Source organism: Elephas maximus, chromosome 4 (assembly GCF_024166365.1).
Source record: "Elephas maximus indicus isolate mEleMax1 chromosome 4, mEleMax1 primary haplotype, whole genome shotgun sequence".
Lineage (NCBI taxonomy): Eukaryota > Metazoa > Chordata > Mammalia > Proboscidea > Elephantidae > Elephas > Elephas maximus.
Window position 1 is genome coordinate 180,111,248 of NC_064822.1, and position 25,938 is coordinate 180,137,185.

At 49.5% G+C, this 25,938-nt stretch overlaps 1 protein-coding gene across 3 annotated transcripts; it reads right to left on the reverse strand.

The window, feature by feature from the left end:
* Window positions 1–1,044: 1,044 nt before the first annotated feature.
* On the reverse strand, window positions 1,045–25,618 carry FOXRED2 (FAD dependent oxidoreductase domain containing 2). Of its 3 annotated transcripts, none has more exons than XM_049884332.1 (9): window positions 25,535–25,618; window positions 24,365–24,892; window positions 21,692–21,943; window positions 19,761–20,024; window positions 17,744–17,910; window positions 9,275–9,440; window positions 7,583–7,824; window positions 6,172–6,342; window positions 1,045–3,157 (listed from the first exon to the last, which is right to left on the reverse strand). In XM_049884332.1, exons 2-9 carry the CDS (start codon window positions 24,889–24,891, stop codon window positions 2,919–2,921), a joined length of 2,028 nt encoding a protein of 675 aa, XP_049740289.1. In that variant the 5' UTR covers window position 24,892; window positions 25,535–25,618; the 3' UTR covers window positions 1,045–2,918. The 3 variants fall into 3 exon arrangements, with proteins under 3 accessions (XP_049740289.1, XP_049740290.1, XP_049740288.1); XM_049884333.1 differs by lacking the exon at window positions 25,535–25,618 and adding an exon at window positions 25,397–25,417; XM_049884331.1 differs by lacking the exon at window positions 25,535–25,618 and having other exon boundaries at window positions 24,365–25,382.
* Between the last annotated feature and the right edge of the window lie 320 nt (window positions 25,619–25,938).

Below are 25,938 nucleotides of genomic sequence, written 5' to 3' on the forward strand. Positions count from 1 at the left end.
GCTCAGCGTACAGACTGAATAGATATGGTGAAAGGATACAACCCTGATGTACATCTCTCCTGACTTTAAACCAATCAGTATCCCCTTGTTCTGTCTGAACAACTGCCTCTTGATTTATGTACAAGCTTCTCATGAGCACAATTAAATGTTCTGGAATTCCCATTCTTTGCAATGTTATCCATAGTTTGTTATGATCCACAAAGTCAAATGCCTTTGCATAGTCAATAGAACACAGGTAAACATCCTTCTGGTATTCTCTGCTTTCAGCCAGGATCCATCTGACATCAGCAATGATATTCCTGGTCCCACGTCCTCTTCTGAATCGTGCCTGAATTTCTGGCAGTTCCCTGTCGATATACTGCTGCAGCTGTTTTTGAATGATCTTCAGCAAAATTTTGCTTGTGTGTGACATTAATGACATTGCTCTATTATTGCCATATTCGGTTGGATCACCTTTCTTGGGAATAGGCACAAATATGGATCTCTTCCAGTTGGTTGGCCAGGTCTTCCAAATTTTTTGGCATAGATGAGTGGGCACTTCCAGTGCTGCGTCTGTTTGTTAAAACATCTCAGTTGTTTTTCGTCCAATGCCTTCAGTGCAGCTTGTACCTATTCCTTCAGTACCATATGCTCCCTCTTGAAATGGCGGAATGTCAACTGATTTTTTTTGGTATAATGACTCTGTGTATTCCTTCCCTCTTCTTTTGATGGTTCCTGTGTTGTTTAGTATTTTCCCCATAGAATGGCTACGAGGGTGGAATAGCTAAGGAAAAAAGCCAGCAAACACAGCAAATGGTCTTCACAGGAAAAAAGTAGCTCTGCTTGAAACCAACTGCTCATTTACAAAAAAAAATTTAAAAAACCTAAAAAACAACAGGAAAGATATCTAAGCAGCTGAGCCAGAAGAGAATCAGGTCTCATTAAAAACAGACAAGCTGACATTTTGATTGAATTAACAACTTGGCAGATGCGGGGGGTGGGGTTGGTGGGGGGGGGAAGCAGTAGATGTCACATATTTAGGCATTGACGAACTTATGTGTCACCACCCCGTGAATTTTTATTCGAACAAGGGGCTCAGCCAGTCTTCCATAATCAGGTAGGCCAGATGTGTGTAACATGATTCAGTACTATGGGTATAACCCTAATTACAAGATTTATTTTTTAAAAAAGACTTTGGGAAGGGTGTGTGTGTGTGTAGGGGGGTGGGTGGGCTGAGGGGACCCTATTTTGGTTTGCCTGTAATCTGTAGAAGACACTGTAAGTCCAAACCCTGGGATTAGGGAGAAACTCTTAATTTAAAAGTTCTGACCGTGCAAGTTATTGCAAATATTGTCATTGCTTCCTGACGGGTGAGGCTGTTGGGGTTTCACTGCTGTAACTCTGCACAGACCAGCAAGGCCGGTCATCTGTGGTGAAGGGATCTGGCACCTAGCGCAGAGGGGACAGGGGCCATGTCCCCAGGGAAGGGCTGGATCCAGAAAGCCAGTGTCCCTCTCACTCTGAGTGGATACATGAAGAACTGGTAAGAAACAGCAGGAAAACAGTCACCTAGGATCCTGGGGGGTAGGGAGGGCTAATGGTTGGCACAAATGGTTAAGCCTTAGACTACTAGCTAAAAGGTTGGCAGTTCAAAACCACCCAGAGGAGCCTGGTGACTTACTTCTGAAAGGTCCCAGCCTTGAAAACCCTATGGAGCAGTCCTATTCTGCAGACATGGGGTCACAGAGTTGTCTAGTTGGAATTAACTAGATGGCAACTAACAACACCATCCTGGGCGCGGGAAAACCACTGTCATTATTTTATGTACAAATGCTTTCCGACAGCTTTCTAACTGGGATGAAAAAGCTAAGGAGAGTGGGAAGTGAGCAGACTCCTTTTGAGGAAGGACGATGAAGAGGAGCTGGGAACGAACTCATCATCGTTTTCATAAAAAAGCAAATGGCTCTTGCACTTGGCATGGGGGGCTCTGAAGAGACGCTGGGTGAGTCACCACCCAAAGAGGGCCTGACATGAGTTACAAAACTTGACCAGGCAAAGGTGTTGTTCGGGATGCCCACGGCCAGGTGGAAGGTAAGGAGTAGGGAGAAATGGAAGTTGGAGATTAGTCAGGGAGCAGAATTCTGGGGAGAGAGTGGCTCGGTTCTACTCAGTTCTGCTGCTCAGGGCCCAAATCTAACTAGATAAAATGGCTTTGCAGGGAGCTGTCCTATCTCTGCCTTGACGACAGCCCCAGGCCTATAGTGATAAGCCACACTGGCACCCATGGATCCTGCAGCCCAGCCCAACCCTGCTAAAAACAGAGGGAGACAGGAGGCAGACTGGTGTGGTGGGAAGAGTGTACCAGGCTTCAGGCCAGACAGACCGGGCCTGCCAGCTGAGTGACCTCAGGAGTCACCGAATCTCTCTGAGCTGGTGTCTTCATCTGCAAACTGAGGACCACCATTCCACCCACCCTATGTGGCTGCAGAGAAAATAAGCCCTTTTGTTTGAAACACACTGCGGGCCATGCAAACCTGTCCCCCTGTGAGATGCGCACTGGAAGTCCAGGCCTACCTTGGGAGTGGACAGTGGAGGAGAAGAGCAGACAGGCACTGAGAGGGACAGCACTGAGGCCACCCGGGGCTCAGCGAGAGTGTGCAGACATGCCTGGCTGTGGAGGGCAGCTCAGGCCTTGCAGATGGTGCTCTTTACCTGACCCCAACCCCCAGGTATCCCGGGACCGGAGCAGGAGGGTAGGAGACCACAGCATCCCCACACTCCAGCCCTGCATGCCCTCCAAGTTGCTTCGTGCATTCGTGATGACCATCTGCGTGTCTCTGGCAATCACACACCGGGGAGGGGGCCTGAGGTGGGAGATGGGCATCCTGGCTGTGGCTGGGTGCTGGGGCATGGCCACTGTGTCCATGGCCTGGGGGCACTCAGAGCTCACGCTTCTTGTTATCCAGGGGCTGGACTGTAGGTCCTGGAGCTAGGGGGTGACTCGCTGGCTCCTGGTTGCCAGGCCGCCGGCTCATGGTGGTGTAGTACCGCAGGAGCCCGCTCTCCACCCCGTGCCGCCGGAGGTACTCCGTCCCCACAAGCCCCTGCATTCTCAGGTAGCCCTGCTGGCAAAAGGGTGGCAGCTTCTGGCGCGTCAGGGTGAACAGGAAGCAGGACTCTACACAAAAACAACAGAGGGAGAAATCAGTCGGGCTGGGGGGATGTGGGGAAAGGCACAGAAGGAGGGTGCTGATGCCCCAGGGGCTCACTGGAACCCTGAAGCCGACATTCCCAGGCTCCTCACATCCGACCCAAGTGGCTGTGGATCTTGTCCTTCCTTGAGGTGCCAAGTACAGGAGGCTGCCTGGACGATCTGGAAGACATGGCTCAGCTCCCACAGATTAGGACAGAGTGTCACGATCTGATGAGGCCAGGCCAGGGTGGGGGCTCCATCACTCGTGAATGGACCTTTAGCCGTCTCTTCTGGAAGAGTGCTCCTAGTCCCAGGTTGCTTAGCTTGGGCTCTATGAATTAATTCTCAGTATCTACAAGTTTTTAGATTATTAGTTTTGACTGTTATTTTCTGTCATCTCCCATAACACATACAGTTTTTAATTCAAAGTGGACCAAAGACATCACCTGGGATGAAATAAGAATACTTGCTCTCTGACATGTAGGACAAGGACTATCTCTCACCTGATTTGAGAGGACTAGGGTCTGATATAGAGTCCCAGGATGGCAAAAATGGTTAAGCGCTTGACTACTAGCAGAGGGGCTGTTGGTTTAAACCCACCCAGAGGTGGTGTGGAAGACAGGCCTGGCGATCTACCTTCGAAAGGTCAAAGCCTTGAAAACCCCGTGGTGCAGTTCTACTCTGTACACGTGGAGCCACCATGAATCGGAATGGGCTCAATGGCAACAAACAACAGCAACAACAGTGTCTGATACACAACAGTCAACAAATATCTGCTGAATAACAGTAACACCAACAGGAATGGATGATCCTAGGCATTCAGGGGATTAAAAAAAAAAAAATTGGCTTGCTTCAATCCGTTCCCCCTCTGAATCATTTGGCTTCTCTCCCCAAGTCCCTCTGTGGGTGTGGCTGTCAGATGTATCTTCCAGTTTACTAATTCTCTTTTCATCTCTGTCTAAAGTACTACTATACATTTACACTGAATTTGTAACTTAATTTTTTATTTCCAGAAGTTCTACTTGGATCTTTTTCAGAACTGCTCAGTTTTGGTAGTCTCTAATCCATCATACTATGAGTAACCTATTTTAAAAAATGTCTATACATACATTCTTTATATTCTACTTATTTACTGTGTTGCTGTTAGTTGCGGCTGAGTTGGCTCCGACTCATGGCAATCCTATGTGTGCAGAGTAAAACTGCCCCATAGGGTTTTCAAGGCTGCGACTGTTTGGAAGCAGATCATCAGGTCAGTCTTCAGAGGCACCTCTAGGTGGGTTCGAACTGCCAAGTTTTTGGCTAGTAGTCAGGTGCTTAGCTATTTGTGCCACCCAGCTGCCTACTTACTTATTGATCCATACTTTATATTCTATATCTGATTATTCCAGTATCTGCAGTCTTTGTAGGCTCGATCCTCTAGATTGTTGTTTTTGCTACCATTCCCTCACGGTGGTTTGTGTCCTTATGTGTTAGCTGACTTTTGATTGGGAGTTCATAGTCCTTGGAACTCAATCTATTGGAATTCCTTGAGCCTTAAAGTGTGTTCCTCCAGAAAAGATCTACATCTGCTTTCATAAGACACTTAGGATTCCTGCGCCACGATGGTAATATGAAGTAGAGCTCCAAACTCATGTGAGTGGGGCCAAAAAAAAAAAAAAAAAAAAAACTCAACAAAAACTCATTGCAGTCGAGTTGATTCCGACTCACAGCAACCCTATAAAACAGAATAGAACTGCCCCATAGGGTTTCCAAGGCTGTAAATCTTTATAGAAGCAGGCTGCCACATCTTTCTCCTGCAAAGCCACTGGCGGGTTTGAACCACTGACCTTTCAGTTAGCAGCCAAGTGCTTAACTACTGTGCTACCAGGGCCTAGTGGTTGGAAATTCTCAGGGGAGATTTTTTTCCCACTCTTCCCAGAGCCAAAGCCAAGGTAAACATGAGTTCCTTTTATCTACTCCTTTGGAGGGTTTTTCACCTCCCAGATTATCCACTGAGATCCAAACTTTATTTGAGGGTCTCTAAACAGATCTCCTACCCTGCCCAGCTTCACCTTCCCATCCCCAAGTGCTGGTCAGTTAAAACCTCAGCTCTAGGCTACTGATGGTCAGCAGATATCCCAGGCCCAGCAGTGGATGTGTGGTTTCTTATAGCATCTGGCCTCTGGGGAGTTCCCTTGTTTTCCTGCTGGTTCTTTACAAAAGACATTTTGTACAGTGATTTTTATTTTCATTCCTGGAAGACAACGTTCCACTGCTATTCATAAGGTTTTCACTGGCTAATTCTTTTCACAAGTAGACTGCCGGGTCCTTCTTCCTAGTCTTTCTTGGTCTGGAAGCTCAGCTGAAACCTGTCCACCATGGGTGACCCTGCTGGTAAGTGAATACTGGTGGCATAGCTTCCAGCATCACAGCAACACGCAAACTCCAACAGTACAACCGACAGACACGTGGGGGAACTGTGGTGTTGGTGAAGAATACTGAATATACCGTGGACTGCCAAAAGAATGAACAAATCTGTCTTGGAAGAAGCACAACCAGAATGTGCCTTAGAAGCAAGGATGGCTTCTTACATGTCCCAAGTATGCGTCTTACACACTTTAGACATGTTGTCAGGAGGGCTCAGTCCCTGGAGAAGGATATCATGCTTGGTAAAGTACAGGGTCTGCAGAAAAGAGGAAGACCCTCAACAAGCTGGACTGACACAGTGGCTGCAACAATGGGCTCAAGCATAACAACGATTGTGAGCATGGTGAAGGACCGGGCAGTGTTTCTTTCCGTGGTACATAGGGTCGCTATGAGTCGGAACCGACTCGATAGTACCCAACAACAACGTTATTCCTGGAAGGGGTTTCTGTGAGTACCTGGTCTATCATATTGCAGGAAACGGAAGTCTCAAGTTTGCATTTCTACATGTGGGTCCTGAAATCCCGCAGGACACAGAATTGGTCTTTCTTTGGCCTCTATCTCAGTCCCTTTGTCCTTCTGGGAACTTAAGTTACCTGCATAGAAGTTGCGCAAATCGGTGTCCAAACAGTTCTCTAGGAAGCGCCTCAGAGGCAGAATGTGTCCGACTGGGGCAGTCCAGTCTGTCAGGAAGTCTTCCACGATGTGATGGATGGCTGTGGGCCGAGGCAGCAGCCAGTCTGCAGGGCGGAACCTCACCTCCTGCTCTGTGGGAGGAAGAGGGGGAGCCGCGTCGAAGTGAGAGGCTAAGATTTCCATTCTGGAGCTGACACAGTGGTGGTTCCTGCACATCCCAAATGCCCCCCTTATTCATACTTGGCTTTCCTGATCCACCTCTGCAGGGCCTCTGGTCAGTTTATTCAATGGCCGTCTGCAAATATTTGAAAAGCTGATGTGTGGAAGAGGGACAAGACTTGTCCCTTATAGTGAGGGTGGAACTAAGACTGATGACTTGGTGTTTTCCTAAGACTAACGTGGACTGAAGGTCCTATTGTGGCTGCTTCAAAACTGGTGTTTTGAGTAGACTCAGAGGCCCTGTGTTAAAAGGGGTCTTAGATTAAGGTCATCTAGTCCAGCTTCCCACCTGTTGTGGAATCCCTTCTGTGATGTCCAAGTCAGATGGTCACTGAGCCAAAACTTTACCAGCCCCGGATTGTGCAACTCCATCCTAGGAGGCAACCCATCCCACTGCTGGACAGCTTGAACTTATACTGGATATAAACCTGCTTCCCGGTCACTTCTACATGTTGATACTACCTCTGCCCTTTGGATCACCCATACGTAGACCACCCTCTTCCACATGACAGTCCTTCAAGTTGTGATGCAAGAGTCGTGTTCCCAAGGGGCTCATTTACTGGTAGCTGCTCTGGGCTAGGCACTGTGCTGGGCATTCTGTGCATATTATCTCATTTACTCTCATATGACCCTACATGGAAGGTACTATTGTTATCCCCATTTGACAGATTAGGAAACTGAGGCTCAGACAGGTTAAGTGATGGCCCAAGGTCACACAGTGAGGAAAGGACAGGCCTGGAATTTTCACCCAGGCCTTGCTGTACTCCTGTTTTGAAAGACCACCTCCAGTTCCTCTCCCCGTTCCTTCTAACACTTGGTCTCCAGATTCTATCCCCTCCCCGCTCCACCAGGGCAGCCTCCTTTGAATGCGTGATAGCACGACAATCTTCCTCTTACTATGGGGTACCTGCAGGAGGTTATGACACCCCAGGTGTGGCCTGCCCAGGTCATGGAATGTTCCAGAACCTGGGAATATCAATGGCCATCCTCTGGCCTTCTGCTCCTTCCTTGTCTCTGGGTAGAGTCCCCCAGCGGTGCCCCTTGTCAGGTGAGAGTGTCAGGTGTGAGGGCTTGATGGTGACAACTCTATAGACCATGGTGTCCCACCTCAAGAAAGCTCCCGCTCGGGGTGAGGGCAGAGCTGCAGCTCACCGGTGGGGAGATGTCTGTAGTAGTAGATGACGGGGTGGAGGAAGTTAGACTGCCACGCGTCTTTCATGTGCCCCACCGACCGGTCATAGAAGAAGACGTCCTTGTCGGGTCCAGAGTAATTCCTGCCGTACTCCATGTTGATGACAAAGAGCCCGTGCCTTGCCTGTCTTCCTGTGAGAGCCTCCAGCTGGGCCAGCATCTGCATGGGGAACTCCTCCAGGTACTCAAATGCAGTGGCATTCCTGGGTATAATGGCAACACGGGATGGACGACCCTTAGTATTACGGCAGAGGGGAGAGGGGCATGTGCACGCCTGCGTGTCTCCCTCCAGGAAGCTTCAAGCTAACGGTGGAAAAGCCTCTGCTCAGCTCCACACACCTCACCTTAATATTGCTGTGACAGCTGAGCCCTGACTTACACATGGGATAGAGTCCAGAAAACTTTGTGTAACCTGAAATGGATACGAGAGAACAGTAATGGGAAAGCCCTGAGGAGGGAGTGAAGCCTGGTTGAGTGTGAGGAACAGGAAGGAGGTGGCTGGAGTGGAGTGAATGAAGGGAGGGTATGGAAGAGGGCTGGAGAGTAGGCAGGGACCAGGTCATGGGGGCTGTAGGCATGAGGAGAACTCAGGATTGCACCTGGGGTGCAAAGGGAAGCCATCGGCCCCTGGAGGTACTGAGCAGAGGTGAGATTACTGTGACTCAGGTTCTAGAAGGCTCACTCTGGCTGCTCTGCTGAAGGCAAACCATGGGGCAAAGGTGGGCAGAGGCCCACTGGGAGGCTGTGGTACTGGTAGAGGGGAGAGATGTAGTGGCCTGGACTAGGTGGTAGTTGCGGAGCTGGTGAGAGGCCCTCAGAGTCTAGATCAAATCTGAAGGCAGGGCTGACAGGGTTTGCCTGTGCTGTGGTTACAGGGTGGGAACGAGTGGAGTCGGGGATGAAAGCAGAGTCCACCTGAGCACTGCTGCGCCTCATGCGTGTCCCAGAACTCCATGTGCCATTGGTCTCCCTGATCAGGCTCTTCCCTGACTGCAGGTGTCTCCCCCGCCACCGGCCCCCCGCCCCTTGAGTGCCCTCCCAACCCTCTGGCTCCGGTCCTCCTCCCCTCAGTGCTCTGCATTGCTTCCTTCTCAGGAGCTGTCCTCTGTGATCTGCCGCTCATCGCTAGGCTGAGAAGGAGCTAGCACAGTCCTGGCCCGAGGGAACTCGTAAATTCCCACCCCTGGCACCTCTGAGCTGTGGTTCACTGCTCAGCCACTTAGTGCCAGGTACTTGCTGTACTTGGGTAAGGCAGGCATGATTATCCCCATTTTACAGATGAGGAGAGAAAGGTTCAGAGAGGCTAACTCACTTGCCTAAGGCCACACAGCTGGGATTCACCCCCAGGTCTGTCTGGCTGTCTGCCAAGCTTGTGATGTTGGTGTCACTGATTTTTACCCAGCATAAATCTTCCCTCCCCCCGCCATGGGCTTGAGGAACCAGAGTTGCTCCGCCCCTGAGGTAGGGAGAGCAGAGCCAGGGCAGGGTGTGGGGGTGAAGCTGACTTGAGGGGGGGTGGGGTGAGCAGGGGGTGAGGCTGAGTGGAGGGGAGGGTGGGGTGGGCAGGGGGTGAGGCTGAGTGGAGGGGAAGGTGGGGTGGGCAGGGGGTGAGGCTGAGTGGAGGGGAGGGTGGGGTGGGCACAGGCTACTCACTCCTTCAGCAGGACGACGTCGGCCAGCACACTGAACATCTGGTAGAGCCCAGATGCCTCGTTCACACGCCGGATGATAGCGCTGGTCAGCTGGGTGATGGGGCGCTCGGTGGAGGGCCAGGCGATACCGTGGTGGCGATGCTCCAGGAGCCGGTGGACAGCACGTACTGCAACAGGCAGACAGCGTGTGGCATGTGGCACCCCAGATTTGATCTCTCGCCCCCAGGGGGGAAGTGGAGTCCTCGTCCACTTCTATGGACTTGGTCCACACTTGTGCACGTGGCTCAGCGCAGACATGTGGGTGGTGAGAGCACGAGCAGGGAGGCAGGAGATACCTTGGGAGCAGGGGTCAGCACACGTTCTCTGTAAGGGGCCAGATGGCCAATATTTGTGGCCTTGTGGGCCATACAGTCTCTGCTGCAGCTACTCGACTCTGCCCCTAATGCTCAAATGCAGCCAGAGACAACCGTTAAAGCAGCAGGCATGGCTGGGCTGGGTGCACAGGCGTTAGACTGCCTGCATATGGACGTCGACCATCATCGTCACCTCACGGGTGACCTCAGACCAAATGCACGAACTCAAAGAATGTAATCAATGTCACTGAGTTGTACATGTAGAAACTGTTGGGTTGGTGTATGTTTTGCTGTGTATGTTCTCAACAACAACAAAAATTATAAAAAACAACAAAATAAAAACAACCAAACACAGGGGCTTCTCTGGAACCTTCCCCTTCTCACAGTCCCCAGTTCTAGCAGGACTCCCATGTGGAAATCCTCTGATGGCCTCTTCTCATTCAGGGCGTAAATCCAATCTGCCACTAACTTCTAGTTTCAGAAGCTTTGTATATTTATGGAAGGACATGAAAACAACTGCTGCGGAATACGACAGGGAGACATGCGAGTGGACGTCTGGGGCTGTGGTGTATGGCTGTGGAGTGGCGCCTGCTCGAGGGGTGTGAGGGGTGACATCCTGCCTGCATTCCTCTCGCCAGCCAAATCGTGTGCCCTGTGTGCCCAGAGGAAAGGGCACAAGCTCTACAAGGCCTGGCGGTGATCCCAAGGATACCCTTTGGTAGCTTTAGAATCTCAACCACGTGAATGGGAGCCTGTTATAGGTTGAATTGTGTCCCCCCAAAATTATGGGTTGTAAATCTTAACCTCTATGCCTGTGGTTACAATCCCATTCGGGGATGGGCTGTTCTTGCTATGTTAACACGGCAAGATTAATGTAGGGTATGTCTTGAGTCAAATCTCTTTTGAGATATAAAAGAGATTAAACAAGCAAGCAGAGCAGGGATGGGGTAATATAGACGCCAACATACATGGAGACCTCCAAGGAAGCAGAAAGCAGAAGCTGAGCAGATAAGGGCCTTCCCTCAGAGCTGACAGAGAGAGAAAAAGCCTTCCCCTAGAGCCGGCGCTCTGAATTGGGACGTCTAGCCTCCTAAACTCTCAGAAAATAAATTTCTGTTTGTTAAAGCCATCCGTTTGTGGTATTTCTGTTATAGCAGCACTAGATAACTAAGACAGAGCCCTTCAGGAGAAAAAAAACGTTGTAAGGTTATTAAAAAAAACACCTGAGAAAACACGAGACCGTCTGGCTTCTGGATGGGACCTTCCTTCCGAGCTTGGAAACAACAGGAGAAATCATAAGCAGAACACTAAGAGATTCGACCACATAAAAATGTCTGCATTTAAAAAATAGGAAGATTAAGACCAAGCTGGGCTAGAGGACATATTTTACAATAAACATGACAAAAGATTTATGGTCTTCGTAGGTCAAGAACGCTTCCAAGTTAATGAACAAAACACAAACATCTGAGAAGGCAAGGATGCACACAGAATTCATGTGGAAGGGAACTCAGCCAGTCGACAAGCATCGGAAGAGCTGTTCAGCCTCACTGACAATCTGGCTCTCTGGAGGGAGTGAGGATTAGACTGAGTTTTCCAAGAGTTTAGAAATTACACAGCTGGAGAAGCTTGGGAATGGTGCCCTGGACAGAGGGAACAAACTACAAAGAGAAATGAAATCTTGAGAGAGTTTGGCACCTTTGAAGAAGCAGGGTTGGCATGGAGAAGCGTGCCCCTGGGTGGTGCAAACAGTTAATATGTTCCTGCTTAATGAAAGGTTGGAGGTTCGAGTCCACCCAGGGCCACCTTGAAAGAAAGGCCTGGTGATCTATTTCTGAAAAATCAGCCATTGAAAACTCTATGGAGCATGGGATCACCATGAGTCTGGATCAACTCCACGTCAACTGGTTTAGGAGTCCTTGGGTGGTGCGAATGGTTAAGTCCTTGGCCTCTAACCAAATGGTTAGTGGTTTGAATCTATCTTTGGAAGAAAGGCCTGGTGACCTACTTCCAAAAAATCAGCCATTGAACACCCTATGGAGCATAGTTCTACTCTGAAACACATGGGGTCGCCATGAGTCAGGATTGACTTGAGGGCAACTGGGTCTGCCATGGAGAAGGGGCGAGGGGTGGGGTGGGACTGGACGGGTGAGTGGGTGCTGACCTGGGACAAGCTCTAGATATCCTGCTGAAAGCTGGACTCTCCTGAGGCAGACAGGAGCCTCTGCAGAATTGTAGGCAAAGGGAGAACACGATATTTTTCTTGAAAAAAAGGTTGTGTTCGTGGGTGCCCTGGAGGCTGGAGGGGAAGCAGGGAGGCCAGTGAGGAGAGAGGAAGAGGCCCGGGCTCAGGTGAAAGCGAGGCACGGATGGACTGGGAGCTATGCAGGAAGGAGGCGGCAGGGCTTCCAGCTGGTCTTACCCCCCACAGCACTTAGTGTCTGTACCCCCACTGTTTATCTTGTGTTACTTCACTGTTTCTACTTGCTTCCCTTGGGATCTGTTTCTTGGCTGAAAGACGAACAACTGAAGGCTCAGGCCCAGACAGATCTTACTCTGTATGTCCACACTATCCCTCTCCCCGGTAGGGTCCTCACTACTCAGTGACCACAGCAATAGAATGCCTGTACCCTAGAAGTGTTTCCCATTTGCCTGGAGAAGAGCAGCATAGCCTAGTGGTTAGCTGTGGCCTTTAGAGTCAGATGGATGTGGATTCAAATTCCACCTCTGCCACCCACTAGCTGGGTGACTTTGGCCAAGTTACTTCTCTGTGTTCCAGCTTCCTCATCTGTAAAATGGAGTTCAAATATTTGGACCTACACCTCATGGGGCTGTTGTGAGGATACATTATGTGATCTGAGGAGATGGGATAGAAGGAAGCAAGAGAGATGAGGCAGCATCTGCCAGGGCGGATACGCGGGACGGCAACAGGCACGGGAAGGACGACCAGGGCTTCTTTTTGGGGAAACAGCTGAATAGACAGACATTTTTAATTCCATATGTATATATGCATTCCATATTCATATATATATTCAATTTGCAAATATTCTGGCTTACAGACAGCTAAAAACCTCTCCCCCGTTTCCTTCCCTGACAGCATGCATGAGGTATTAAAATATATCATCTGGAAGTCAACAGCAAGACACAATTCTCTTTCCCTGTCAAACTGAAAGGAGAGTGAAATGCAAAAACTAGCATTAGGGTAACGTGAGGCAGCGAATTAAATACAGAAATGGGGATGAAGGACCCTATGGTTTTCATGGCCCGTGTAACTTGACCAGGCCACAATGCACCCATCCAACAGCCTTCTGCCACCGTTTGCGGAAGCTGGGGGGCTGTGGGTGGAGCCTTCCATCTTCACCCCCCTGATTCCAGAGACAGGCTTGGGTTCAGGAGGCTTGGGCATCTATCTGATTTCCAGAGCTAGCTTGAAGGAGTTTAAGCATAACAGAAACACATCAACAACATAACAACAACAGGAGTCGGAAACTGTCCTTCTCAAGCAACAGCCGGCAATGACAGCAGAAGCTCGACAGTACCATGTCCGTTCTAACTACACTAGGTGGCTGAGGCAGCTCCCCTACCTAGAGAAATACACCTGTATTTCTGTAACGTCTGAATTTCGTATAAATGCCTTACCTTTTATTTTATACAAAATAAATAAATAAATAAAAAATTCAAGTTTAAGGAAAAAAAAGGAAGTTAGAAAAAAAGAAAAGAACAATCAGAATGTCAGTGGTGGTGCTCTCTGAGTGACATGATTATAGCAAATTTTATTGTTTTCTTTGTATTATTTTTTATTTTTCAAAATTTCTATGAATACGAGTTACTTTTTACGATCCAATAGGGACAGATGTAACGATATTTAGAAAAAATATTAACATCGAATGTCCTTGGTGATAGAAGACAGGGGTTCCATTGCCCATTCTTCGTATTTTTCAGATTTCCTGTTTTCCACCCATACCTAACCTGCTGCGACTGAGTCGATTCTGGCTTATAGCAACCCTACAGGAAAGAAGTACAGCCAGAGTGTGCCTTGGAAGCAAGGATGGCGAGACTGTCTCATGTACTTTGGACATGGTATCAGGCAGGACCAGTCCCTGGAGAAGGACAGCATGCTTGGTAAGGTAAAGGATCAGTGAAAAAGACAAAGACCCTTGATGAGATGGTTTGACACGGTGGCTGCAACAATGGGCTCAAGCATAACAACGATTATGAGGATGGTGCAGGACCGGGCAGTGTTTCTTTCTGTTGTGCACAGGGTCACTATGAGTTGGAATTGACTTGATGGCACCTAACAACAACAACAACAGGACACAGTAGAACTGTCCCATAGGGTTTCCAAGGCTGTAAATCTTTAAGGGAGCAGACTGCCACATCTTTCTCCTGCGGCGTGGCTGGTGGGTTTGAACTGCTGACCTTTCGGTTAGCAGCTGAGCGCTTAACCACTGTGTCACCAGGGCTCCTTCTCCAACTATCAGCTCTAAGCTTATCAGGGCTCCATTCTTTCAGATGGAATCACCTCACTGAACTTGGGGTATCTAAGTAAGTTTCAACAAGATCTGTGTCCTCCTTCCCAGAAGATGAAAGGTAGGAAACAGCACGTCTAATATCCAGTCTCTCCTTGAACATACTCTCTACGGGGAGGGTGCTGGTTTGCCTTCTACAGCAGAAGAGAAAAGCCTTGAAGAAAGTCTCTTCTGAGAAAGAGCCTGGGGCTTGGAGTTCAAATCTTGTGACAGCAAGGAAGTCACTGAAACTCTGAGTGTCAGGATCTCTTTGAAAAACGACAATTTCACACCCACCTCACAGAACGTGGGCGACACTAATACAGACACAAATGTTCAAAGTGCCTGGCCTGCTGACCGTACTTAACATGTGGGAATTCATTTCTCTCTGTTTGATAGAAAGAGTTTCTATTTCACATTTATCCTTAAACTCTCAAAGCAGCGATTTCTGGGTAGGGATAATTTCATACAATAAACAGAATTATTTTTTTAAAATTAGCATTTTATATGCAAACATTCTCAAGTTGGCAGAAACTTAGGCCTTCAGTATCAAGAGTTTTGAAAAAGAATATGATCCAACTGAATTTTTTTACTGAAATTTGTCGGCAACAGGAGAGTCTATGTGTGCGTGATACTTTACAGCTGTATAACCAGTTACTGACGAGCTGGGCCCAGCTCAGGGAGAATCCATGAGTATCAGAGTACAACTACGCTCCATTGAGTTTTCTTTTCCTCATAAGATTTTTTTTTTTAATTTAATTTTGTTGAGAATATACAACATATACCAATTGGATGGCTTCTACGTTTAACATTTAGTGACACTGATTATATTTTTGAGTTGTGTAATGACTGTCACCCTCCTTCTCTGAGTTGTTCCTCCCCCATTAACATAAATTCACTGCCTAAGGTTCTTATCTAATATTTCAAGCTGCTGTGGTCAATTTGATCCCATACAGTTTTTAAAAAGAGCTTAATGCTCAAGGCAGACCTTTTTTTTACTAGTTAAACTAAACAATCGTTCGGTTCTAAGATAACTTCAGGGATATTTTTGGTTTAAGGTTTAAAGATTATCTCAGGGTAATAGTTTCAGGGGTGCATCCACCTTCATGGCTCCAGGAAGTCTGGAGTCCATGAGAATTTGAAATTCTGTTCTGCATTTTCCTTCTTTTGATCAGGATTCTTCTACACAATCTTTGATCAAAATGTTCAGTAATAGTAGTGGGGCACCATACAGTTCTTCTGGTCTCATGGCATAGGAGGAAGTTGTTCATGGAGGCAGTTAGCCACAAACGCCATATCCTCCTCCTATTCCCGACATTCCTTCTTCCTCTGTTGCTGCAGGCGAATAGAGGCCAACTGTCGTGCCTTAGATGGCTGCATGCAAGCTTTTGAGACCCCAGGCACTACACAATGAACTAGGAGGTAGAACAGAAGCACTGAACATGTTATTAACTGGGGTATTCCATGGAACCATGACCCTAGCCCTCCAAACCAAGGCATCAAATCCCATGACGTTTTTGGTTATACATAAGCAGCCTCAGTAGCTACTCTTTTTTTTTTTAATGTCGTTGTTGTAAATACATCTATCGCACAACTTTTGCCGATTCATTTTTTTATAGTGTGCAACTTACTGACAGCAATTACATCAATTGGCTGTGCAATCCTACCCTTAATCAAAGCATTATTTCCATCGCCGTTAACCACCCCTTGACCCCTTCCCCTCTGGCCCCTGGTAACCACTTATAAACTTTGTTCTCTGTGCATTTGGCTTTTCTTGTCTTTTTATATAAATGAAGTCATACAGTATTTGTTATTTTATGGCTGACTTATTTCACTTGGCATAATGTCTTCCCGCTCCATCCATACTGTAGCATGTATCAAGACTTCATTTCTCCTACGGGCTGAGTAGTTTTCCACTGTATATAACGCATTTTGTCTACCCATTCATCTGTTGATGGGCGTTTAGGTTGTCCCATAGGGCGCAGTGGTTAAGTGTTTGGCTGCTAACCAAAAGGTGGGCAGTTCGAATACACCAGCTGCTCCTTAGAAACCCTATGGGGCAGTTCCACTCTGTCCTATAGGGTCACTATGAGTCAGGATCAACTCAACTACAATGGGTTTTGTTTCGTTTTTATAGGGTTTTCAATGGCTGATTTTTTGGAAGTAGATCACCAGTCTTGTTTTCCAAGGTGCCCCTGGGTGGACTTGAACCTCCAACCTTTTTGTTAGCAGCCAAGCATGTTAACTGTTTGTACCAACCAGGTATTACCTTATTCAGCCCTCATACAGGTCCCATGAGGGTAAGAGAGTTCACCTCTGTGGGAGGCACAATAATGTCCCCCTCCAAAGATGTCCATGTTTCAAGCCCCAGAACCCATGAATATGTTGCCCTATATGGCAAAGGAGACTTTGCATGTGTGATTAAGTTAAGGATTTTGAAGATGGGAAGATTGTTCTGGATTACTCAGGTGGGCCCAGTGTAATCACAAGGGTGTGTATAAGTGAAATAGGGAGGCAGGAGGGCCAGGGTAGGGGAGAGACTTGAAAATGCTATGCCACTGGGTTTGAAGATGGAGGAAGGGGCTAGAGCCAAGAAATGGAGGTGGCCTCTAGAAGCTGGAAAAGGCAAGGAAATGGATTCTCTTTGAGCCTCCAGAATAATGCAGCCCTGCCGACACCTTGATTTTACCCCATTGAAACCCATTTTGGACTTTTGACTTGCAGAGCTGTAAGATAATAAATGTGTGCTGCTTTAAGCGACCAGGTTTGTGGAAATTTGTTATAGCAGCAATTGGAAGCTAATACAACCTTGTTTACATTTCTGACATCAAGGATGTCCAGCGGAACCTTAGAGAAGTTATGGGACTTCACTTCTAACATCATCCAGCTGGCCAGGAACCCACGTTAGCATTCTCTTAAGCTCAGCGTTCTTGCCAGTGCATGGTGCTTAACCCGTAGGAGGCTTAAACATGTAACAGGCACCCCCAGATGTACCGAATTTTACACTTTATCTGATGCTTCTCTAGACATATCCTCAGACCACAAAATTGTTTCCACAATCTGCCTCAGACAGGGGATTTATGACAACCAACTACTGATAAAAAAATCCCTTTACTAAGATCTATCTATATGGGATCAGTGGTTAAGAGCTTGGCTGCTAATCAAAAGGTCGGCAGTTCGAATCCACCAGCAGTTCTGCTCTTCCTATAGGGTTTCTATGAGTTGGAATCGACTAGATGGCAACGGGTTTGGTTTTTGGTTTTGGTATATGGGATTGAACAGACAACAGAAACTTGAAGGATTAGATAGGAAACTTAGGGGGCCGTGAGTTTATGTGAATGCAAGAGGAAAAACTCAGAAAAGGAGGGTGAGAATGGTTGCACAACTTAAAGAATGTTATCAATGTCACTGCCTTTACATGCAGAAACTGCTGAATTGGTAAATGTTCTGCTTTCTACATTTTCAACAACAACAATGACAAAACAAAACAAATTACTGAAAAAAAAAAAGGAATCCCTTCATGCTTCTGAAAATCAGGAGTGTGTTTATAAACCCTGGGGGTCCTGACGGTGGCTCTGTCTGGGGACAGCTGGTGCTCTCGGCCGGGCTCACCTGTGTATCGGAATCCATGGATGAAGCCCCCCGCGGATTTCCGGTAGTCCACAGAGTGACTGGCGGTGCCCAGGACAAACAGACCCCGGCTTCCTTTGGACTCGTAGCTAGCTTTGATCAGTGGGTACTTCTTGCTGAATGTACCCCCTGAGGAAAGCCTGAGGGAGCTGTGAGTGGAAAGAGATGTGACATAAAAACAGCTACTCTGTTTGAAGGACTTATTACCCACCTGGCACAGACCCAGGTGATTTACTTTTCTTATCTCATTTAAACCTCAGCTGGACCCTAGGAGGCGGGTATAATTATTCCCATTTAACAGATGAAAGTGACTAAGGCTTAGGTTAAGCACTTGGCAGGTCAGGGACAGAGGCAGGATTCAAACCCAGGACTTAAACCTGGGGCTCTGGACTGAGACCAGGTACTGTTGAGATCTGAGGGAAAGGAGGATTCGATATAGGCCCCCCACAACTCCTCCTTGTCCTCTTGTGCCTTGGCCAGAAGAAAAGTGAGAGACTGGGTGGATTCTTTGATACCAAGCCTCACAAGGTATCAGGGCAGCAATGCCTAAAGACTGTTGTTATTGTGTGACGTCGAGTTGATTCTGACTCATAGCAATCTCATGCGACAGGGGAGAATTGCCCTACAGAGTCTTCTAGGCTGTAATCTTTACAGGGGAGCCCTGGTGGTGCAGTGGTTAAGAGCTCGGCTGCTAACCAAAAGGTCGGCCATTTGAATCCACCAGTTGCTCCTAGGAAACCCTATGGGGCAGTTCTACTTTGTCCTATAGGGTTGTTATGAGTCGGAACTGACTCCACAGCAGTGGGTTTGGGTTGGTTTGGTTTAATCTTTATAGGACCAGAGAGCCAGGCTTTTCTCCTGTGGAGCTGCTGGGTGAGTCTGAACTGCCAACTTCTTGGTTAGAAGCTGAGTGCTTAAGAGTTAAGCCACCAGAGCTCTGTCCAAACACTAGGATCCATAATACAGTTCTTCAAAATAAATGATAAATATTAATTTTAATAGCAGCTAACATCCTATTGAGCACATAGTATATGGCAAGGGCTTTTCTACATTGTATCTCATAATAGCCCTGTAAGAAAGTAACCATTAGCCCATTTTAGCTACAAAGAGACTGGGGCACAGAGGGGTTAAGTAACTGTCTCAAAATAAAATTACAAGTAATAATTTTAGCAGCTAACATTTTACTGAGCAATTATGCCAAGCATTTTCCTACCTTAATCCTCACGACAACCCTGTGAGAAAGAAACCCTTACCCCATGTTAGAGATGACCAAAGGGGGCAGAGATGGCTCTCTGGTAGAGGTCTTGCCTTCTATGCAGGTTCGATTCCCGGCCAATGCGCCTCATGCACACCACCACCCGTCTGTCAGTGGACGTTTGTGTGTTGCTATGATGCTGAACAGTTTTCAGCAGAACTTCCAGACTAAGATGGACTAGGAAGAAAGGCCTGGTGATCTGCTTCCGAAAACCAGTGAAAACCCTACAGATCACAACAGTCTGACCCACAACCGGTCAGGGGGATGGCCCAGGACGGGGCAGCAATTCCTTCCGCTGCACGTGGGGTCGCCGTGAGCTGGGGCCTACTTGGCGGCAGCCAACAACAACAAAACTGGGGCAGCGACGTTAAGCTGCTTTCCAGAGTTTGTACAGTTGGTAAGTGGAGATCCCAGGCTGATGTCAGAGACCATGCGCCCAGCCCACGGGCTGCACTGCCTTTCCACAATGTCACCTCCTTTTTCTGCCTGTGCTTGCTTTCCTGCCTCTCAGAGGAAGATCTGCAGCTGCTTGCTCCATGGGTGGAGGGCCTCAGGGCCACCTGGGGGCCCACAGTGGACACAGAGCTCCTGTCCTAGGTGGGAAGCCAGTCAGTCGACAGTGGGTCAGCCCCGTTGTGTAATTACCTGGAAGCCCTGTCACTGGCCACTAAACAGTGACTCTGTTCCCCAGGCAGGATCAGATGGGTTTGCAAAGAGCTTCCACCTCCTCCCTTTGGGACTCACCTGTTGAAGATGGAGAAGTTGAAGTTCCAGCCCAGGCAGCCGATGACCCGGTCGTAGGCCACACGCAGTGCAAAGTTGTCATTGTCGTCCTGGGGGAGAGTGATGGCCTCGGTGCTCTGGTTGGCTTCCTCCGTGAGGAACTTCAGAGTGATGTGAAGCTTGCCCTCACGGTCTTTCACAATGGCCAGGTCCTCCAGGTCAGACTCAAGCAGCCCATCCAGGGACTTAAGCTGGTAGGTGTCCAGGAGGCCATTGTTGATGGCTCTAGGGCCCAAAGAGAATGCAAGCAGCACCAGTCAAGGAGGGGGTGAAGGGACCCGGACACTGCACTGCATGGGCTGTGAACTGCCATGCTGTCTCCATGAACGCACTGTTGTTGTTGTGTGCCATCGAGTCGATTCCGACTCACAGTGACCCCCTATGACAGAGTAAAACTGCCCCACAGTGCTTTCTAGGCTATAACCTTTAGGGGAACAGATCTCCAGGCCTTCCTCCACGGAGCTACTGGGTGGGTTCAAACTGCCAACCTTTTGGTTAGCAGCCGAGTGCTTAGCCTTTGTGCCACCAGGGCTCCTGGGTACCAATAAATCCCATCCAGCATCCTTCCAGGGCCCCAAAGCCCTTCATGATCTGCCCCACCTTTCACTCTAGCCTCATCTCTCCCCGGTCCTGCCAGAGCTCACTACACTAAAGCTACTCTGGCCTTTTTTCAAATCTTCAAACCCGCTAATCTCATGTCTCAAGGCCTCTGCATGGCCCAAGCTCCATGTCCTTTCACCTGGTGTCTCCTACTTATCTTCAGACCTTCCCTAAATGCTGCCCCTCTTCACATGCCCTTGTAGGCCTTCCCCTTTTGTACCCCTATGATATCTTGCACTTCTCCTTTATAGTACCTACCATACTTGAAATTATTTCATTCTGTATTGTTACTATTACTGCTGCTGTATGCCCAGCACCCTAATATGCCCGTGGATTGACACAGTAGCTGCAACAATGGGCTAAAAGAGCAATGGTTGTGAGGATGGCACAGAGCCGGGCAACGTTTCGTCCCACATAAGGTCACTATGAATTGGAGCCAACTCAACGGCACCTAACAACAACAACAACAGTTATGCCTAACATATACAGTAGGTGGGCAATAGTTGTTTTGCGATTGATGACTAACTGGTCAGTTAGAACCTTAAAAGCTTATTAGCCAGGAGAAGTTATACTTTTAAACTGGGGACTTCTTTCCTTCCTTCTTGCCTGCCAAGCTACCTATCTACTTACAGACCTGCTTATCTGTTTATTTTTCAACATTTAATGAGCCCCTCCCTTGTATCTAGCAACATGCTGAGTGCTGGGCATTCAAAGATGGATAAGACAGAGTTTCTGCCCTTAGGGAGCCCACTCGCCCAGAGGGAGAGAGGCATGTGAACGTGCTGTGAAAGTGGTATGGACGGGCGACAGGAGGCTTGGAGGAAGGAGTGGGTAATCCAGCTGGGCTCAGGAAAGGCTTTGAGAGAGGGTTCTCCCCAGATTTTGGGCTCATGGCACAGAATTAGGGGGCAGTTTTGGTTCAGTGGTAGAATTCTTGCCTTCCACGTGGAAGACCCAGGTTCGATTCCCAGCCAGTGCACCTCACGCACAGCCACCACTCATCTGTCAGTGGAGGCCTGCATGTTGCTGTGATGCTGAATACGTTTCAGTGGAGCTTCCAGACTAAGAAAGACTAGGAAGAAAGGCCTGGTGATCTACTTCTGAGTATCAGCCAATGATAAGACCCGATGGATCTCAACAGCCCAATCTGCCACTGACCATGGGGATGGCGCAGGACTGGGCAGTGTTTTGTTTCACTGTGCATGGGGTTACCACGAGTTTGGGGGTTGACTTGATAGCAGGTGACAACAACAATAACAAGTACAGAACAGAAAAGCAGGTATGTAGCATACCTGAGGTCTCCAACATAGTGAGTGGCCCAGGAGAGCCGGACCCGGGAGCGGCTCAGCATGTGGATGAAGTTGGTGACACCCAAGATGTTCTCTGCTGTCTCAAAGGCTGAGTTCCCACGGCCCAGGATCAGCACGTTCTGACCCTCAAAGTCCTCGGGGTCAGTGGACACTGACTCATAGCCCTCCACATATTCGGAGCCAGGGAAGTCAACCTGGTTGGGGACTGACAAACCAGTGGCGACAAGAAGGACACTGCAGGTGGGAGACAGAAGATGACTTAGTCTCTTAACCCTAAGACCAAATAAAAAAAAAAAAAACTAAACCCACTGCCATCGAGCCGATTTCAACTCATAGCAACCCCATAGGGTTTCCAAGTCTTTAAATATCTATGGAAGGAGACTGCCACATCTTTCTCCCATAGAGTTGCTGATGGTTTCGAGCCATCAACCTTTCGGTTAGCAGTGGATTGCTTTAACCAGTGCGCCACCACGGCTCACCCTAAGACCACGAAGTGAAAAACCACCATCTGAACCTGCCCAGCTGGCTTGTCTGCCTCCCCCAGACTGCTGGTTCCTAAGAAAAAACAGGAGAACATTTATTCATTTGTTTATCCTTATACTAACCTATCCCGGTGTACCTGAGAGACTGTGCCCGTCCCTCCACTGAACCCAGTCCGTTGCTATGTGCTGTTGAGTTGATTCTGATTCATAGCAACCCTAAAGGACAGAGTAGAACTACCCTATAGGGTTTTCCAGGCTGTAATCTTTATGGGGAACCCCAGTGGCTGAGTGGTTACGCGCTTGGCTGCTAACCAAAAGGTCAGCGGTTCGAATCCACCAGTAGCTCTGTGGCAGAATGATGTGGCAGTCTGTTCCCGTAAAGATTCATAGCCTTGGAAACCCTATGGGGCAGTTCTACTCTCTCCTATAGGGTCGCTACGAGTTGGAATTGACTTGATGGCAATGGGTTTTAATCTTTAGAGGAGCAAATCCCTAGGTCTTATCTCTCACGGAGCCGCTGGTGGGTTCAAACTTCCCATCTTTTGGTTAGCAGCTGAGCACTTAACCATGTACTGGATACATCTCCCTTAAGGCTGTACTGTGATTCTACCAAGATAAAGGAATTAATTTTACTCTCTGACTGAGGAGAAGGTGGCTATATGAGAAATCAAGCAATTCACCTAATTTTCAACACAGCAATCAGAGGAAGTAGCACCCTCAGTGATGAAAACAAAACTTGAGGTTCTTCTTTCCCCTTTTGGCCTGCCTGGCGGATTCGGATATTTGCCAGGCAGTTATCTGTAGCAGGCTGTGTACTAAGTGTTTTCTATGCTTCATCTTAATCCTCAGAGCGACCTGGAGTTGGTACTATCTGTTCTGTTTTACAGATGAGGAGACATAGGCCTTGAGGCCTCAAACCTCCTAAGAGCATCAGAGTAGAACCTGAACACATGTTATCAGCCTGATTCCAAGGTCCTGCTCTTTATCTGGTGGGATTACAACCCAGTGATGGGCAGCGGCTGGACAGCGGGGTCCTGCAGGCCTGCAGAACAGTGTGACTGTGGAGTAGGTTATGGAATGGGACCAGATGGCCCTCAGGAAGGGCACACGCAGCTCTTTCTGCTCCTTGGCCTCTGATCTTCGTCCACTTTACTCATATCTCTGCTTCCTCTGGAAGCCTGGTGGCGCAGTGATTAAGTGATCGGTTGCTAACCAAAAGGTCAGCAGTTCGAAGCCACCAGCTGCTCCTCGGAAACCCTATGGGGCAGTTCTAGTCTGTCCTATAGAGTCACTATGAGTCGGAATCAACTCCAAGGCAACAGGTTTCGTTTTTTTGGTGCTTCTGCTACACAGCTGCCTGAAGCAAGCAGTTCAAATTGGCATAGCCCTTCTTCCCCTGGGTGTAACAAGGAAAAGGCCTCTGGGAAAGGCATGAAAGATGAATTCCAAATGAGCCCTTGCCTGGAGCCAAGCACTAGGCTAGTGGCTAGGAAGGGAGTGGCAGAGCGTGGTTCAGTGGGAAGAACACAGGCTTTGGAGTCGGAAAGATAGCAGCTGAAGTTGCAGCTCTACCACTCCTTAGCTGTGTGATACAGCAGAAGTTACCCGAGGTCTCTGAGGCTCAGTTCTTCATCTTAAAGTGGGGATGAGTAAACCTCCCCCATAGGGTCCTTGTGAAGATGAAACAAGTGTGGTACAGTAAACAAGTGGGCTTGTTTACACAATATTAAGCTGTCTCCAAGGCAAAGAAAGCCCAAACTGAATGCTAGTAGCACTGCCCATCAGGCTTCCCACTACTGCTTCTGCTCAGAAATCTCAATGAGCTTGTCTAGTACTTGCATTTCCCCTAAATGGACTCCAGGAACACCAGTTCCGGGTGATGCTCTACCCACTGAAAGGGTTTTGTGGATACATGAGCTTAGACGGTGCTGAACACTTAACCCGACAAACAGTGCATCACAGTGAACGTGAAAATATTAAAGACTGACGAATCCTGGAGGATTGGACCACTTGGGGAAATGATGGTTGAGATGGTTGAGCACCGAATTTCAGGCAAGGAAGGAGTGGCAGAAATGCACCATTTCTCCCATGGCCACCACACCTTACTGGCTAACCAAGGTCCTTCCGGAAGGAACCTGGCTTCAGCAGGTCAGCTGTGGGCCGCGTTCCTTACCTGCATTGGTATGCCTGGCCCTTCTGGTCAGTCAGGATGAAGTAGTGGCTATTCCAGGCCTGCCCGTCCTTGTCCAGTGTTACATGGCCAATGGTTGTGTTGTACAGTACGTGGAGCCTCAGCTTATCTGCGAAGTCGCCCAGGTAGCGCACCATGTCACCAGCATCGGGGAAGTAGGCCCGGGAGTAGTGTCTGAAGAGCAGCCTGGGGTCATGGCTCAGCAGGGAGTTCCAGTCGTGGCGGAGGTTGAACTCCGCATTGGCCTTGCCCGTGTACCTCTTGTTGATGCTGATCAGCTTGCGGTGCCGTGGGTAGCGCGCGAAGAAGCTGCCGGGACGAGAGCTGCGCTCGAACACCACGTAGTCGCGCCCAGCACGCTGCAGGAAGTAGGCCATCTGCAGGCCAGCGGGCCCGGCGCCCAGCACGCAGTAGTCCCGCTGTGGGCGCAGGGCGAGGGCCGGGTGCAGGGCCAGGGCCAGGAGCAGCCCCGGGGGGCTCCAGAGCGGGGCTGCGGCGGAGAGGCCCATCCTGTGACAGACCAGAGGGGAGGCTGGGGGATCACCGACGTTCCACGGAGACAAGGGCCAATCCTGTCCCTCACAGACGGAGGCCCAGAGAGACAATCTGGGGTAGAGCCAGGCACAGAACTCAAGGGCCTCTGGGATCACTTGCCTCAACCCCATCTTTTCCAGCTGGGATCTGGGGCTCCCTCTCAGGAGTCCTGAACCTCTCCATGTCCTGGGCCTCCTCTCCCATGGGCACCAGCCCACCTCTTATTGCCATAGCAACCTCCAGGGTGCTTCGATCCCGGGGGAGGGGGCTTGTTCTCCCAATTTCCCCTAATTTGATGGGTGCCCAACACCCCTCTGGGGCCCTCCCCAGGCTAGACCCCTGAGAGGCAATGATTCTCTTTGGCCACGCCCCCGCCCGCTGGCTGTAACCTAGAGGAGGTGTGGCCTGGAGGACTCCGCCCCCTGACAGGTTCTGGGCGCCCGCCCTCTTCGGCCACGTGACGAGGGCGTCCCAGCACACCTGCGGCCACGCGACGCGAAGCCGCCCTCCCGCCGGCGCGCGCTTTCCCGGCGCCGGCTCCCCGCGCGTGCGCAGTACCTGCGCCCGCGTCTCCCGTCCCCCCGCCCACCGCTCCACCCCCCAGCGGAGAGTTCGAACCTCCCAGCCGCTCCGGAGGCAGCCCGCAGTCAATTGAGGCCAGGCTCGGCTCGCTAGCGCGCCGCGGCGGCGGCGGCGGCCCCGCCCCTCCCGCCCGGGCCAATGGCAGCGGGCGGGGTCACGTGCGCGGCGCGCGGCACGCCGGGATGGGCGGCCGCCTGTGGGCTCCGGCCAGGGCGCGGGACAGGTGCGCAGGTGCTGCGTGCTGCTCTGCGGGGCTGGAGGAGAGGGGGCTGCAGGTGGCCACACCGGGAGAGACTGGAGGGGCGGGAGGACAGGTGAGGGCTGGGGCACGGGGCTCTTCTTTCTAAAGTGTGCCTCTGCACGTGTGAGGGGTGGGATTGTGGGAGATGATCGCTGGAGCCCCAGCTCTTACACCCCGCTCTAAGGTAGCCAGAGACCGG